At 43.9% G+C, this 16,514-nt stretch overlaps 2 protein-coding genes across 2 annotated transcripts; one reads left to right on the forward strand and one right to left on the reverse strand.

The window, feature by feature from the left end:
* Positions 1 to 3,816: 3,816 nt before the first annotated feature.
* LOC107271039 lies at positions 3,817 to 3,917 on the forward strand (the record flags this gene model as incomplete). Its single annotated transcript, XM_025088281.1, is given in 1 exon segment — positions 3,817 to 3,917. A coding segment is annotated over 1 exon segment (87 nt), but the record flags the coding sequence as incomplete, so codon positions are not given.
* Positions 3,918 to 4,835: 918 nt separating this feature from the next.
* Positions 4,836 to 12,465, reverse strand: LOC107271038 (gastric triacylglycerol lipase). The gene is made up of 7 exons (XM_015746607.2): positions 12,213 to 12,465; positions 6,261 to 6,414; positions 5,950 to 6,193; positions 5,698 to 5,856; positions 5,461 to 5,548; positions 5,255 to 5,400; positions 4,836 to 5,179 (listed from the first exon to the last, which is right to left on the reverse strand). The coding sequence occupies exons 1-7, from the start codon at positions 12,463 to 12,465 to the stop codon at positions 5,027 to 5,029; spliced, it is 1,197 nt and encodes a 398-aa protein (XP_015602093.1). The 3' UTR covers positions 4,836 to 5,026.
* Positions 12,466 to 16,514: the final 4,049 nt, after the last annotated feature.

The raw sequence follows: 16,514 nt of genomic DNA on the forward strand, positions 1-16,514 counted from the left end.
AAACTAAATACAATCAAACAATATTAACGGGTACGTCGCGTACCACACGAATTCAAATCAAATATCGTAACACGGCTAATCCGCGTTTACCAAAATACGATAACCGACCGTCCAGGACCTGTACGCGTTCTTCGCGTTACAAACTCAAAAGTTACATATGCCTGACGGGCGGACGACACGAAACAATTCGGAGAACGTACAAAATTCGAATTCAATAATGACTCTCAAACAAAATACTAACTGTGAACCCTGCCGGTCGACGGACCTTCGTGCCTTGGTCTAATTCGAGGGTGAGGGATCTTCCCTCCGCGTGTCCGTTACACGCGCGGTCAAAACTTACGAAAACACACAAAATCCGGCACCAAGATTTGCACGAAGTTACGTCGCTCACAAAAGTTAGATATCCTCGCTTACCGTGTGGTTCCCTGGTCGCGTAATCCAAGAAACCTCGATCGACAGCCCAGTGGCACTTTGTGCACTCGCGTACTCAACAATTCGACTCAACAAAACGTCTAACGTCTAACTTCTTCGCGTGTCCAAGCAAGAATCTCTTCTTCACGCGCTTTGTCTTCGCGTGAAGGATAGCACCCCCTCCCTTTAGGCTAATGGGCGGCGATTCGCCCTGCGGACGAATCCTTCAACCCAGCGTCTTCGCCACGCGCCAGTTTCGAACTTGTCATTGCGACAATTAATAATTTTTATCTCTTGTGGACAATTTGTACAGCTCGGTCCTACAAAGAGTAACATTCGTTCTTGCGCGAGGGTGCACCAGGCGTCCCTGGATTCCCAACTCGCGGAAAGATAATTCTGCGAAATATATAATGCGCAACTGACGATGGGCGCTATGCCATAGGGGTCGGTAGTGGTGCTCAGTCGGGTGGCGCTATGTACGCCGCTTCCAGTCGTCGTGGTTGAGTACCAGCTGAGTAGAGCGCCTTGCTGCCGCGTGACGTCAAGCTGTCCCGCGTTGCGCGCGCCTCCTGGGCCAGTAAAGCTGCTGTCCGCAGATAGCGCGAGTGTCGACCCTCGCGCGTCGCAGCTCCCTTCCTCCAGGGACTCCAGCTGGCTCTCCCTCTCTCTCGTTCTCCGCGTCTTCACGGGCACGGCGAGCAAGCACCTATTCGAACTCCGGCAGAGTACACGCAAAACAAAAGAAAACAATAAAGTAATCTATCGAAATTTCCGCTCTCCCCGCTCTCCCCGCTCTCCCCACTCTCCCCGCTCTCCCCGCTCTCCCCGCTCTCTCTCTTTCTCTCTCTCTCTCTCTCTCTCTCTCTCTCTCTCTCTCTCTCTCTCTCTCTCTCCGCTCTCCCCGCTCTCCCCGCTCTCCCCACTCTCCCCGCTCTCCCCGCTCTCCCCGCTCTCTCTCTTTCTCTCTCTCTCTCTCTCTCTCTCTCTCTCTCTCTCTCTCTCTCTCTCTCTCTCCGCTCTCCCCGCTCTCCCCGCTCTCCCCACTCTCCCCGCTCTCCCCGCTCTCCCCGCTCTCTCTCTTTCTCTCTCTCTCTCTCTCTCTCTCTCTCTCTCTCTCTCTCTCTCTCTCTCTCTCCGCTCTCCCCGCTCTCCCCGCTCTCCCCACTCTCCCCGCTCTCCCCGCTCTCCCCGCTCTCTCTCTTTCTCTCTCTCTCTCTCTCTCTCTCTCTCTCTCTCTCTCTCTCTCTCTCTCTCTCCGCTCTCCCCGCTCTCCCCGCTCTCCCCACTCTCCCCGCTCTCCCCGCTCTCCCCGCTCTCTCTCTTTCTCTCTCTCTCTCTCTCTCTCTCTCTCTCTCTCTCTCTCTCTCTCTCTCTCTCCGCTCTCCCCGCTCTCCCCGCTCTCCCCACTCTCCCCGCTCTCCCCGCTCTCCCCGCTCTCTCTCTTTCTCTCTCTCTCTCTCTCTCTCTCTCTCTTACCGATACTACGTTGTAATCTCCGCGAGAAGATTCAAGGTTAGTGGAAAAAACTTTCTGCTGCAGTTTCGCATCAGGGATGCGCAGTTCTGCGAAATGTGAGGGGTTCATCGCAGCTTGTTGAAGACTCTTCGGGGCGGGGGGCAAGGAGTTGTCTCAAAACGTCGCGCGAGAGAACCACCGGCTCTGGGTGCGATTCTTCGCGACTTAGCACGGACACGAACCGCCGAAGCTTCTAAAAGGTTCTACAACGTTCTAGAAGGTTCTCGATCAAGTCCGATTCCTAGAATCGAGCGCTAAATTCCCAGAAGGTGACGCAAAATTCCTGGAATCCGCCATAAATTCCTAGAAAATAGGGGTCTCGGTGACGTCACATCCGGAAATCGTAGAGCTCACGACAGCAAATTAGCACAGACACCCGTGCTGATCATCAAACCGTGCAAACACATCTTCGAAGGTTCTAGAGTGTCGGTATGGGTCGGTTACAGGAAGCCTGGTCCATTAAACCCCCAACTTATACTACTAATTATTTCGAAGCACACACATACGTACACCCATACACACGCGCTCCACATGAAAGCCTTAATAATTCTGTACTTTTGTGAAAGCAGCGTTATATTAACTCGAAATGCGCTGTGCACCATAGCTTCACGTACAAAGTGTATTTGATTGTGTTGTGTATTCGTAAATTACCAACATCATTCAGAGTACAAATAGGTAAAGAAGGCGAAGCAATCAGCGCCATCTGTCGTGTAAAAAAGTAGATGGACGTGCGAAGACGACGACGACGACGAACCTGAAATAAAATCATCTCGCTCGCTATGTAAATACACCCTGATCTCGTACACTAATCGTATTGAAGTTGGTGTCAATCGATTCACAAACCTTGATTCCTATAGTGAATATATCAATAACTTTTTCTCACACGTAGCCGTTCATTAAATATTTGAGTCGAAACACAGGTACAAGAGATGCTTCGAGTAAAGAGTCTCGGCGGGCCGTGCCCTGTACGGCGGATTGCCTGTACTTGGCGCGAGACTCGATCGAGTCTCTTGATAGAACTGGAAAGGCCAATGTGATACCTTAGTTGTGCTATCTTTAAGTAGATGTCCGGCGAATCGGGGGATTATCCCTACTTCTATTTAATAGCAAATATCCATGTAATTCACCTGTCGATCGTCCCTTTTCCGCTCTGGACGACCGACAGGGTGTGTGTATCGCCTGTATCGTGTGTATTCATACAGGTACTTCTTAGATTCAATTATAATTTAGCATCATGAATTCCTCTACTAATTCTACTTCCGCATTCTTTGATCAATTATCTCTATATGGACGAAAAAGGGCTATAAATACGGCACCATTAACAACACTTTGAACAATACATGCCACGTGTCTATTCCAACGGGGCACGACGGGGTCCATACGCCATCCTTAATCCCTTGAAAGTCTTGGGACTACTCTTATGGTGAATACCTGAGAATACTAGTTGACGGCACCAAAATCTATCAACAAATTGGTAATCCCGTCATTCCTCGCCCGAGACTACATAAAGCGTGAGAAAATAAAATATTCAAGTAATATAATTTCATTTATAATCGTTTACAATTGTGTGTAATATCATTGAAAATGATTCTGATTAATTAAATATATTGTTATAAAAATGTATGTTGTGTGCGTGTGGTTGAATGAATGAAATGTGCGTCTGTCAACTGATTTTGAGGTAGTTTTCATTGACAAACGCGGGTTTAGCGATTTATAACAACGTGACATTGTCATATGATTCTCTTGCTTAACTGTGATAAAAAATAACACGTAAATATTTTCAAACATTAAAAATATTAGTAGAAGAAAAATATATTCCGATTTCATGAACATTGCCGATCAAAACTATATTTATATTTGTTACAATAAAAATTGAATGTGATAACATTACAGCTTTATTGCCTAGCACCTTTAAAAGGGAACCAAAATCCACATACAACTACGATGACTTCACATCAGAATTGCGAGAACGGCTAACAGCCGCAAACCAAGTCGCTCGAAACAACTTCATTGCCGCAAAGAAGAAGTCTAAGGATCATTACGATAAGAAGATCGAAGCGAATGAATTCAAAGTAAGCGACAAGGTTCTTCTATTCGATGAGGCATTATGACGAGGACGTTCCAAGAAGCTCTCTGCTAAATGGACGGGACCTTATGAAATATTGGAAAAGAATTCCAAAGTGAACTACACTATAGAAGTAAATAAGAAGCTAATAAAGTTTCATGTGAACCGCCTTAAGCATTTTTTCGCTTAAATTAAGAAGGATAGGAGTACAAGGGACTGGAATAGGCAAAAATCTTGAAAGCAGTTTAAGAAAAGGGTGAAAACACCATATATTTTACAAAATACAAAAGTTGCGAAACCCGCTAAAACCAACTCTCAGGTTCAAATGGCTCCTCCCCGAATAATTTGTTGAGACAGAAGAGATCTGACTCTGTCTTGCTTCTTTCTGCCCAGTGCCAGTCCACTAGCAATCGAAGGTCAGCCCTGACCCTTCGTCGCATTCACATTTCGCGAATATTGACGAATTCCAGCTGTAATAGAAAAAAGGAAAGCGTAGATAAATAAATACAGAAGAAAAGTAAAATCAAAAGAGGATAAAGAATGTTTGAATACTCACTCCGACCAAAGAGACCCATTCCAGGGGTCAAACTCATAAATCCAACATTTGGTTTCACAACACTGTGTTATTTTGACACTGTGTTATTTTGACATTTAGACAGATAGCAGACGTTATGGCGGTGAATATTATGGTTAAAGATATTTTTTATTCGAGATATTTTTGCATATGATAATTTTGATCAGGATATTTTTACCGAGTTATTTTTACGAGGACATTTTGACCTGGACCCGATTGAAGGTACTGTAAGTCTCAGTCGGGCCTCAGTGTACTACGCCTATATTATGGTACGTTTCGTATTGACGGCATTCGAAATATATCTCGGAATATATCGTTTGGAAAATATTTGGTATAGTAGAAACATTATAAAAATTTATTAAAAAGACTTAATTCGATTTATTTTTAAATAGTTTATTTGTTTTCGATTCGGCATATGTAAAGTGCGTGCTATATGATTCTAGTATCAACTAACTATGTAGCTACAAATATTTTGCCATTAAATTTAGTAAAGTGTCGAAAACCAGGTGGGGTGCCCTACAACCCCAAATAAAATCATAATGATTGAATGAATTCATACTAAATTCATAATCGAGGACGATATTTGGCAGTTTCTTTCGCAGCATATTGACATCCTAAAATAGAAAAAAAAGAAAAACATATATTTCTTAGTCATAAAAGTGAAATATATCTGAATAGCGTTGCATTACTTCTGGAGTAGCTAGCCAGTCATTGTTGCTACTAAAAAGTGCGACGGGTGTAGTAACGCTTTCCAAATTATATTCAAGCGGTTCACTAGCGTTATAGATTTCAAAATTAATTTGAATGTTTCCGTAATCAAAATGCCTAAAGTAACCTGTAGGTTAAAAAGCATCATAAAAATTTCAGGTCGTCTAAGACTTTTTGTTGTCATTACCTGGATTGATGAAACCCTGTCCATAATGAACAAACTGTTTCCACGATGCTCCCGCCGGTATATGCCCAATTATGACCGGAAAATTAGCCTATAATATGTAAGAAAATTCACAAAAAAGGGAAAAAGAAATAAAATATATTTATAACAATGAGGAAATTTATAAGAATGAGGACAATAATACATGTTAGTTTGCTATTATTAACAAGTTAAATAAATATAATAAAGAAAAAGTCTTACCAAATTTAAGTCTTCTTCATTAAAACCAGCAATAAGAAAAAAAATGTTTTTACACAAAATCTGCGTGAGTGCTTCATTATGACATAAAAAGCTCGCAAGGAACTTGCCCCAATTAGAACGTGACCCAAATTCCGGATAGCCAAATTTCTCTCCAACCCACTGATAATGCATTATGTAAGTGTGTTAAAATTCAATGTTTATTGTTCAGGGTGTATTCGTTAATAGAACGGTGATAGATAAAACATGACCTACCACACCAAGGTATGTCAGTTGCGCCAGTTTCGTAACTGGGCCACGTATGTTGCTGGTATAGGCTGCGGGCGCAAGGCCACCCATGAGAATAATTTTAGAGTTATACTCAGGAAATGTAGAGATCATCACGAAGAACTGTGTCGAACCCTGACTGTGACCTACGTAGAAAATCCTTGAACTTCCGGTAATTTCGATGACATAATCGATAATAGCTGGAAGGTCATAAAGACCTAATTCGTGGAAACTATAGGATTCAATATAATTTGTCAAGCTTTGTATTACAATACTCTTTCCTTTATACTTTTCCTTACCTAAAGTCCCAAAAGCATTTATCTTTAGGTGAAATGCTTGTATGATTTCTTGAGTAAATATTGCCACGGTTATTTCCCAACCAGACGTCATAACCCTGATCAGCCATCAAATATGCTGCAATCAGATAGAAAAGAAATAAAACGTAAAATGAATCTGAAAGACATTAAATCTTAATTTTTCTCGAGTTTACTTAACTAGAAGAAATTTGATTTACCAGATAAGTGTCACTCGTTTTTAGATTGGCTGCAGATGCTTCACAGATGGCTAGTAAACTTAATTTATTTAAATAAGATCAACATGGGGACTAACAATTCATTCTCTGAAAAAACTCATAAGGATACTAACACAATTCATTAAACGAGATTCGGTTCGTTTATCAAAATATTAATGCTGAAAATATTAAATTGAAAAATAAAATCGTTACACTTCAGCAAAAAATACGTTATTATTCATGGTTATTCAGGACCACCTGCATTTTTAATACGTCCATTTGATTTCTAATTACTCCTGTGGTAGAACCATCTTTATAAGGTACAGTAGTGCTGAATAATCCTATATACTGTGTAACAAAAATGTTACAATAAAATCCTCCCCACCACCTGGCTCGAGGGCACCACTGGCCCCGAGCACGAGTATTGCGTACGGTATTGGGAATTACTGTTTATTGCGTCTATTTAGTGTTTTAGGTCTATTGTATTTAGAATAAGATCACTCCCCTTCGCCCTTCCCTTCCTGTCACCATTCCCCGTATGGCACTGGCTCGAGGACCATCATCGAGGACCGCTACCGTGGACCATCTACGAGGACACATCATCTCTGGATGGACGGTGAGAGTGGCTACGTTGCCGAGGCAACGGAAGGCAGGGATGGCATGGACAGGAGGAACAGCTGATCGAGACTCCCGTGGGATGATGCCCGCCAGCCGGCACCATCGCCACAGAGATGCAGCCCCGGTGCATTCCCGTCACACGGGTAGTAAAGAGGCCCGTGTGACAGCGCTGGAGCCCAATCCCTCCGAAACCGCGGATGTGCCCGGCAGGAATTTTGACAGGCCTGGAGGCCGCCATGTTGCCCGGTGCGCGACAGCCAGCCCGCGCGCCGCCGAAGCGTGCCCATTGCCGTGCGTGCCGTGCCACCCGCCTGCGAGGCCCTGGAAGGCCCGCCAGCGGAAAGGACCAATACCCTGCCATGCCGGAACTGCCGATCAATGCCAGAGCGCGTAGCCCTCTCAGCCCAGCGATCCAACCAATCCCCGAGGCCCTGGAGGCCTGTGAACGGAAACAACGAGGACCAGAAATCGGCAAGAGATCTGCACTTCGAGCCAGGTTGCGAGCGAGCGAGTGCGGTTGTGTATTGCGAATTGTGTGAAAGTGTGTGGAATCTTTTTGGATTATATCAAGTCACGTTTCGAGTGAGTACTATTTTGCTTGATTGAGTTTCCCCTTTTTGCCACCCTTTTCCCTACCCCCTCTTCCTACTTGCGCTTTTATATTGAGTATAGATCCCCTCAGAAGGGGATCAGAAGTCCAGAGACTTAGCGAGCTGTTCCCACGTGGACCGGCCTCTTGTTCTTTTACGTTAGTAGATCTTTTTGAGTTTCAGTCTGGCCTTCCGCCAATCGCGTGCGGCCAGTGGCATATTGCGTGCGTTCGAATTTAATACTTGCACCCTTTTTGGAAAACCCCCGTGCCCTTTCCCTTCCCTGCCCTTTTTCGCGTTCCCACCGAGGTATAGTAAGCAGCCGTTATCGCGTTCGGGAACTTTTCTTCCTGAGACCCCTCACCTCTTCCCCCGCTAGCCGTACCTTTTCAAATCCTAGTAAATATTCGAGGACCTTCTGAGGTCATTCGGCAGTGCTACGCCGTATAAATAGCTGGCGTCCAAAGTATTGTGTTTGCGTATTATTTCGTGCCGGTAAGCCCCCCTGTCCCTCCTGCCCCTTGCCCATATCATACCCCTCCGTCCCCCGACTCCCCTTCCCCCCAGCCCGTTTAAAGGTCCCTTCCGACACCGCGTGCTCCCGAGCGAGCACCTGCGTGTATTGTTTTAATTGCGTGTAGTCTAGAGTTACGTCTTTTGCATTATTACATTGCAAACATCCTGGTTTCTTTTTGAGTATCTTTTCGTTTCTGTTCTCTTTTTCTTTGTATTGGCATTGTATCTTATTAATTATATTCTTTCTATCTTACTCCGTGTTCCCCTTTCTTTTAGCGTTCCCCTTCCCCTGTCTATTGCGATTAGCTAGTTTGCGCGGATTCTGGGCAGTAATAATCTGCCCAGCACGTCACAACTGTTACATTCCACGCCTTACAATTATTAATAGGCACACATCATATTCTTATAATCATTTAACCAAATAATCATTAATCTTTATTACACGATATATTAATCATAACGATACTGAATTATATTTTGTTAATATCAAACAATGAAGATATAAATAAAAGGATAAGCCTGAATCTTCTCAGATAACATTCAAGGAGTTTGAATTTACAGAGTACGAGTTGGTATATTGATTATTGGAAAAAGGTTAGTTGTCAATCGATATGTTAGGAATTTTGAGGAAGGGGAGTCACATCGACCAATCAGAAGTAGTTTTACTACTATAAAAAGGGAGTCAGAAGTCGCATTCGGGTGATGTGGATAAAGAGATTAAGAGAACAACATCAGAGTTGTCTAGCGTACAATTGAAGTCAAGGTTCCAATTAGAGTCGCGAGTGAAGTCAAAGATAATATATTAAATATACCAAGAACCTCTAAAACTTATCCAAGATACCGAAATCAGAGTATTCACAATTACTCGAAACCTTCCCGGATAGAACTGATGCTGTCGTATAGGGTCTCTATCCATCCTTACTATTTCCAAAAAGTTAGAACTGAAGCCGAATTTAGGGCCTCTACCTTATCGAACCAGAGGAAGTCACTGACAACACCATCCGTGACTTCATACCAGGGGAATCCCTAAAGGAGAAACCAAGACATATTGTATCAGGGCAGCATGGCCGCACATCGATAAAGAGATATTTTCGAAAACTATCTCTGAAGATGCATAATTAAGTGAGTCAATGAGAAATACGGGAGAACGCAAAACGAAACATAAATTTATGCAAAAGCATCGCCCAAATAGACGATGTTTTGTCTAAGAGGGGAGATGTTACGTATATCGGCCTTCATTCTGAAACAGAATAATAGCGTAGCCGACAGTCAATATAATTGCAGACTCAGCACATTACCCAGTGCACTGCCTGTGTCACCTACCCAGCTGATTAGTTGAGTGCATTCCTAACGTCCTAACCATACCTAGAGCATCAGCAAAAATCGACTATATAAGCAGCCAAAATCATGGCACTGACGCTCAGAAAATCATTCAGTTTCACGCGCAAAAGATCGGACTGCACGTTGTTGCTCGTGGCTCTAACAGTTAGAGTATTAGATTCAGTGTAATATTCGCAATCTGGCCTAGGTACAGATTCGTTATTACATACCTTAGGGAACAAGCTGGATCGGTTACCGGGCAAAATTGAACTGCATAGACTAGTATTTCCAAGTAACGCATATACTAGATAATTTTCTGTTCCTCCCAATTCCTTTTTGCCTTAACCTCACATACAGTCAGGTTTTGTAATCCAATTTCACAATTTTTTTATCCCAGTGTTTCTCATAACCGAAACACTGTACACAACAATTAATTAAAACTTTTTAAATTATTTGTAACAATATATCGCAAATTCACATTTTACTCACGTCTTAAATATCTATTACCCGTCCTTGAACATTTTAGGGAATATCTATCGACGTTAGAATAGCAAGGCGTGTTTCAACACCTTAAACGAGCAGCGAACCCACCATTGAGTGCATTCTTACCGCTCGGAATTCACTCAAGTATTATTCACGTTACCTCTGGTCGTTCCTTTTCTTTTGGTTACTTCTAAATTTTTGTTATCAGATTTAAAGACCTCGCTAGCCACTACGGCCTACGTAACAATCGTATCTGTGACACTCTTCGTGAAAGACATATATATTTCTTTGTTTACTGGTAAAAGATTCATTGAACCCTCAAAAGATGTAGCTAGAGCTCTAATTAAAAAGTGTGAATCATAACTAGATATGTTATGAAATATGACAGGTACGGTATGTGAGTTCTTATAGTTCAAATTACACCCCTGATGTGCAGCACCGCGACATTTGCCTGTAAAATAGTAATGATCATGATGCTTGGTATCCTCAGGTGTAAACTGTTTTTCAGAAATATGACAAATCTTAGCCGAGTAAGATTCATTTCTTTTTTTTGAAATTTAGAGATTCCATTGGTACGATACGTTTTAGGTAAAATTCTATAATTTGAGCTAATTCCTTTGATTTATTCATAAACCATTCCACGCAATCTTTCCCAAGGTAAATTTTAAATTTGGAGATAGAATCGTCAAAGTTACATTGTAAATAGTACGCTATACTGTGTGGAACGTGTCTTTGTTAAAGAGTTGTGTTTAACGAGTTATACTTATTTGTAGTTGGCTCTAATATGCACTCGATGTCAGCAGAAACGACAAACGGGATAGGTTCTTTATACTTATAATTTTTTAATTTCATAATTTTATCTTTTTCATCCAGTATTACGACTCTGCATTTATTTATATTTGCATAATTGAGTCTATGTTTTTCGAAAGACTTTTTTAATCTAAAGTGTATGTAATGTATTTCTTGGTTCCCCTTAGTGTATGTAATATATTTATCGTGTTCCGTTTTCCTTACAACCTAACCTTACATCTACTTTACATGTATCTTACAGTTTCTTACACTTTCTTACAACCTAACAGCTTCTTACATTCTTACAACCTAACCTTATATTTACTTTACAGGTATCTTACAATTTCTTACAATTTCTCGCTTGCTTGGTGTCCGGTCTCTCCCCCTGCCTCCGTTCCTTCCCGTGTATACTCATCCTTCCATTCTTCCATTCCTTTTACACTTATCTCCCCGTTTTATTCTCTCCGCCGCTCACTACTCTATTAGCTCTCTGCCTCTCACTCGCCTCGCTCGCTCTCTCCTATCCTACTCCTATCTCATCTCCTCCTATCCTTTTTTCTTCACTTTCCCGACTTCCGTTTCCTCCTCATTCATTCCATTCTTCCATTCATTCTCCACATTCTGCCTCTCTTCCTCCTGCCCCTCTCTCTCCCATCCCTCTCTTCTCCTATCCGATTCTTTCAACCATTCTTCTCCTCTTCCTCCCTCGTCTAGTATTTTCCTTATTCTTTCACCCATCCCTCTTTCCTCCCCGCTCCCTCCTCCGCATCTATCCAGTACATGCTCCCACGACTCTCTTTCCTCGCCGCATACTTCACACACCCTTTCTTCCTCTGTCCCCCAGTATTTTCCTTCCTTCATTTCATTTCCTAATCTATACCTTGCTATTCTTCTGTATCTTTCCTCGCTCCATCTTGCTTTTAGGTACCTTAGTATTTCCTCTGTTCTCACCTCCGTGTACCATCTGTCGTACCAACTGCCCTATTCTCTCTTTCCTCTCCCTTTCTTGTTCCGCCTTCTCCTCCTTCTCCCTCCTCTCGTACCCCTCCTCATCCTGCTCTCTCTCTCCGTCCTTTCTGCGCTCTTTCCTACCCTTCTCCCACCTCGATATACCCTCTCATTCTCTTCCTTCTCTCGCCCTTATTTCCCTCAAGCATTCCCTTGCTATTTCGCTCCCTCCCCCCTTTCTCAGTTTTAACTCGTAGTTCCACGCTTTCTCCCTGCCCTTATCATTATTTTGTCCCTCTTCACCTCCTCTCTCACCATATACCCGGGCGTTCTCCAGTTTACCCCTAGTGACCATCTTATATATCTTTCCTGTACCCTTTCCATCTCTTCTCGCTCTTCCTATCCCCATGTGTGTCGAATAACCACATCCTCCTCTCCCATACTTTTACAAACTTCCGTTTTCCTATCCCCCACACCTGCTTCATGACCTTCATATGCCTTCTTCACTCTTTCCTTAATATGTCCATCCTGTTTCCCGTTTTTCTTAAAGGTGTATCCCAAGTACTTGAATTCCTTTACCTCCTCTATTCTTTTCCCTTTCCATCCACAGTCCACCTGCTTCTGCCTCCCGCCTCCTTTTCTGAACCTCATTACTTTCATTTTTCCCACGTTCACTGTGAGCTTCTTCGCGTCAAAATACCTTTCTAATCTCCTTATCAGTACTTCCATGTCTTCCTCATTCTCCGCCAAAACTACTACGTCGTCCGCGTAAGCTACTGTACGTATTTCCCTCTCCCTAAGTATTACTCCCCCTCTTCTCCCCTTGCTTAATTCTCCTTCCATATCTGACGTCAGTATATTGAATAACAGCGGGCTTAGCGGGCACCGCTGCCTCACTCCTTTTGCCGTCCAAAATCCGTCCCCTCTTTCCTCTCCCACTTTCACCCTGCTCGGTGTCTCTCTATAAATCTCCTCTATTCTCTCTCTGAGTCCCTTTCTTACTCCCTTCCTTTCCATCGTCTCCCAGAGCACTTGCCTATCAACCGAGTCAGAAGCCGCCTTCAGGTCTACAAATAGCGCTACCAGTTTCCCCTTCTCTTTTCCCTTCTGCCTGTTCACCAGGTAGTTCAGCGCGTATATATTGTCGATTGTCCCCATTCCCTTTCTGAATCCTGTCTGATTTTGCGGGATCATGCCTTTCCTTTCTACCTCTTCCTCTAGCCTCTTTGTCAATATCGTCGCATGCACCTTGTATAAACATGGCATTAGAGTTACCCCTCTGTAGTCCTCTACTTTCCTTCCTTCTCCTTTTTTTACTATTGGCGCTATGATCCCTTCCTTCCACCCTTCCCCTCTCCAAACTCTTCTGCATATCTCTCATGCTATTTCCTCCGTATTTTCTCCCCCTCATTTTCATGCTTCATTCGGTATCTCATCTCTTCCTGCTGTTTTCTCTTCTTTCATCTTTTGTATCGTTTTTCTAATTTCGTCTCTGCTTTTTTCTTCCTCTTCTTCCTCTCTCTCTTCTCCTCCCGTCCCTCTCCTAGCCCTTTCTTCGGCACCCCCTAGTAAACTCATGAAATACTCTTTCCATTCTTCTTTACCTATTCCTTCTTTTACCATCTTCCTCCCCTTCCTTCCTTTATTCACTATCTCTCATACCTTATGCTCGGTCGTAGCCTCCGCTATTTCTCTTATAGCTCTTTCCTGTTCTTCACCGTTCTTCCTATCGCATATCTCTTTGTACTCCCTCTCCTTTTCTCGGTACCTATCCTTCGTTCCTCTTCCTTTCCTCCATTCTCTTAGCTCTTTCCTTCCTTCCGCCTTCTTCTTCTTACATTCTTCGTCCCACCATCCTTCCTTTCTTTGTCTTTTTTCCTTTCCCCCTCTCTCCTCCCCTCGTCTTATCACTTCTTTCATTCTTTCTTCAGCCTTCATTATAATTTCCTGTATTCCCTCTCCTTCTACCTTCACTCCTTCCATCTCTCTCGCATACTCCTCCTTCATTTTCTCCAACCACTTTCCCCTTCCCGCCGTCCTTATCATCACTTCTTTTCCCTTTCTTTCCTCTCTCCCCTCCCTTATGGTTACCACTGGGTGGTGATCCGACTCGACCCTATCTTTCACTATCATCCTCTCAATCCCCCTTCTTGTATTTTCGTCTCCTACCACATAATATATCACCGTGTCCCCCTTTCCTCCTGTGTACGTAAACTCACCTTCCTCGTCCCCTTGAATGTTCCCGTTAAAGATCTACCATCCTACCTCCTCCACCGCTCTTATCAGTTTCCTTCCCTCCCCGTTCACTTTCCTATCTTTTGACTGTCTTTTCTCGTCTTCCTCTTCTCCTATCCCCCTCACTCGTCCGCCTTCTGTACCCGTCCTTGCATTAAAATCTCCTCCTATTATCACCTTTTCCCCTTCACTATTTTTCTTTCGATATCCCCATTTACATATACCCCCATCACCGTCCACCTTTCTCTTCCCGCTTTCACTTTCCTTACTATCAGCCCCTCCTCCTCTCCCTGCTCTCTCTCCTCATCTGTTACCATCTCATCTCTTACCCCCATTAGCATTCCTCGCATTGCCCTTCCTTTCTTATTTCTTCTCTTTGCCCCCTGCCTGGTCCATCTGTAACCCCCTGGCAGTTTCCCCTTCAGCTTTTCCCATCCCTTCTCCACTACCCACGTTCCTACCATCACCATAACTTCACACTCACTTATTTCCTTCCAGAATTCCTTATCTTTATTCCATAATTCTGCGACATTCCAGAAAGCCACTTTCCAGCTACCCTCCCTCCTTTGCTTCTCCTCCTTCCTTTCCCTTTCCCGTGACTTTCCCTCTAACCGTTTTTTGCCTTCACGTCTATCCTATCCGCCGACCTCTCCCTTTCCCCTTTTTCCTCATTCGTCCTATCCTCCCCCTGCAATCTCTCTTGCCTTTCCCCCACTTACCCTCTGTTCTGTTCCTTCCCCTTCCATCCCTTAGTACTTCTCTTTGCTCGTCCCAGAACCATGTTACTCCATTAATCGTTATTTTCCCATATGTCACTCTAACTCTCTTCCCTCTTCTTCGTTCCTCATTCCCTATTTCCCTCAGCAACCATTGCATTTTCTTTTCTTTCCACGTTAGGTCATCCTCTATTTTGATTTTCCCTCTTATGTTCCCTCTCTTCCTCATTACTTCGATCTTTCCCTACATATCTTCCATTCTCACCTCCAGCGTTACCTCCTTCCCTCCTGCTTTTCTTCTGCCTATCTCTTTCCCTCCTGCTACCTTCGCCTTCACTCCCAACTCTTCTAGGATTCTCGTCGCCGTTTGTTTCGCCAACCCTTCACCCTTTTCCACCCTTCTCTTCATTTCCGGCAGCCTCTCCATCACCTCACTCCTTCCCTCCCCGCTACCCTCCACTACCTTATCGCTGTCTCCTTGCTTTTTTCCTTTGCCTGTTTCCAGTTTTCTCACTCTCTCCTGTAACTCCTCTATCAACTTATCTTTCCTTTCCCCCTTCTTTACCTTCTCCTCCACTGTCTGGATTCTCCTTTCTATCTCCTCTCTTTCCTCCCTCCACCTTTCCTCTGCCCTTCTCATCTCGTCCCTCAAAGCTGTTACTCCTTCTTTCATTTCCCTTCCCTGCTCTTTGATATCTTCCTTCACTTCCCTTATCTCGTTTTTTATGGCCTCCTTAATCTCCTCTAATATTTTCTGCATCATTCCACCTTCCTCCGTCTACTTTGTCGGCGATCTCTGCACCACTCTGCTTTTTCGAAAAGCTCTCGCCTCTTCGACTTCTCCTTGTTCCGCCTCTTCTTCTTTTTCTCTCTTTCTTTTCCACATTTCCCCTATTCGCTGAAAGGTCCCTGCACTTGCACTCCTTTCTCTCATTAATCTCTCCGCGTTTGTCTTCCTCCCTTTTTTCCCTGTCTCCTCTCTCCCTCCCTCTCCCTCTTTACCATTCCCCCACATAGTGTCTCTCTATTTCTTTTATTCCGCTCTTCGCTCTAGGTCTTGCTACTTTCCTTCCTTGTTCTCGTTCCCGCCCGGTTCCACTCCCTCACTATCGCCGTTTCTTGTTCGCTTGTATCTCTCTCCGCTCTGCGCTTTCCCTACCTTTACCACTCTCTCCTTCACCACTTCCTCGTGCCCACTACTTCTTCTTTTGCCCGTCAGATGCCCGCACCTACTCGCTTTTCACCTGCCTCTTTGCTCCCGCTTGCTCAAATTCCCGCCTCTACCTCTGTTCCCTCTCTCCACCCCGACTGTAACCTAACCGCTTGTTCGCGTAACACCCCTTCTTTTCCTCTCTTTTAGCACTCCCTCAACCTTTTCTAATATTCTATTTTCACTTCCGCACGCTCCTCTATACCTCCCCACCTTAGTTCTTTTCTGCTCTTTTAATATCTCTCTCACCAAACCAAAATTCTCGCACCTCAATCACACACTCTACTGTCACTTTCACACCGTAAACGGAAGTCTAATCTAAAGTGACATACACATCTGTCACACAGTCTGGTAAAACCATGATGCTTTGAAATTTGTGAACTCAGTAAACGGGATAGATTTCGTGTCCAAGCAAAGTGATAAACACTACCGTCTTCCATGTCTACGTCATCTCTATGCGAATACATTTTTGTTTCCAACATGAGTAAATGAATCGCTTCCTTGTTTGATTTTTGCTGACTTAGGTAAGCTTCGTGGAGGGGGGCTGCCGTTCGAAACCTGCACAGAGGCTTCCTGGAATCGAATGGCTGACGAGAGCTGACAAATTTCCTGGAAAT

Source organism: Cephus cinctus, unplaced genomic scaffold (genome assembly GCF_000341935.2).
Source record: "Cephus cinctus unplaced genomic scaffold, Ccin1 Ccin1_scaffold0872, whole genome shotgun sequence".
NCBI classification, from domain to species: domain Eukaryota; kingdom Metazoa; phylum Arthropoda; class Insecta; order Hymenoptera; family Cephidae; genus Cephus; species Cephus cinctus.

Excerpts from the sequence above, each read along its gene's own strand:
- LOC107271038 (XM_015746607.2), bottom strand. The coding sequence starts at position 12,465 with ATGGAAGTACTGATAAGGAGATTAGAAAGGTATTTTGACGCGAAGAAG. Across the intron at positions 5,857-5,949 it reads AACTGACATACCTTGGTGTG|TGGGTTGGAGAGAAATTTGG; the intron begins GTAGGTCATGTT and ends ATGCATTATCAG. Across the intron at positions 5,180-5,254 it reads ACTGGCTAGCTACTCCAGAA|GATGTCAATATGCTGCGAAA; the intron begins GTAATGCAACGC and ends TTTCTATTTTAG.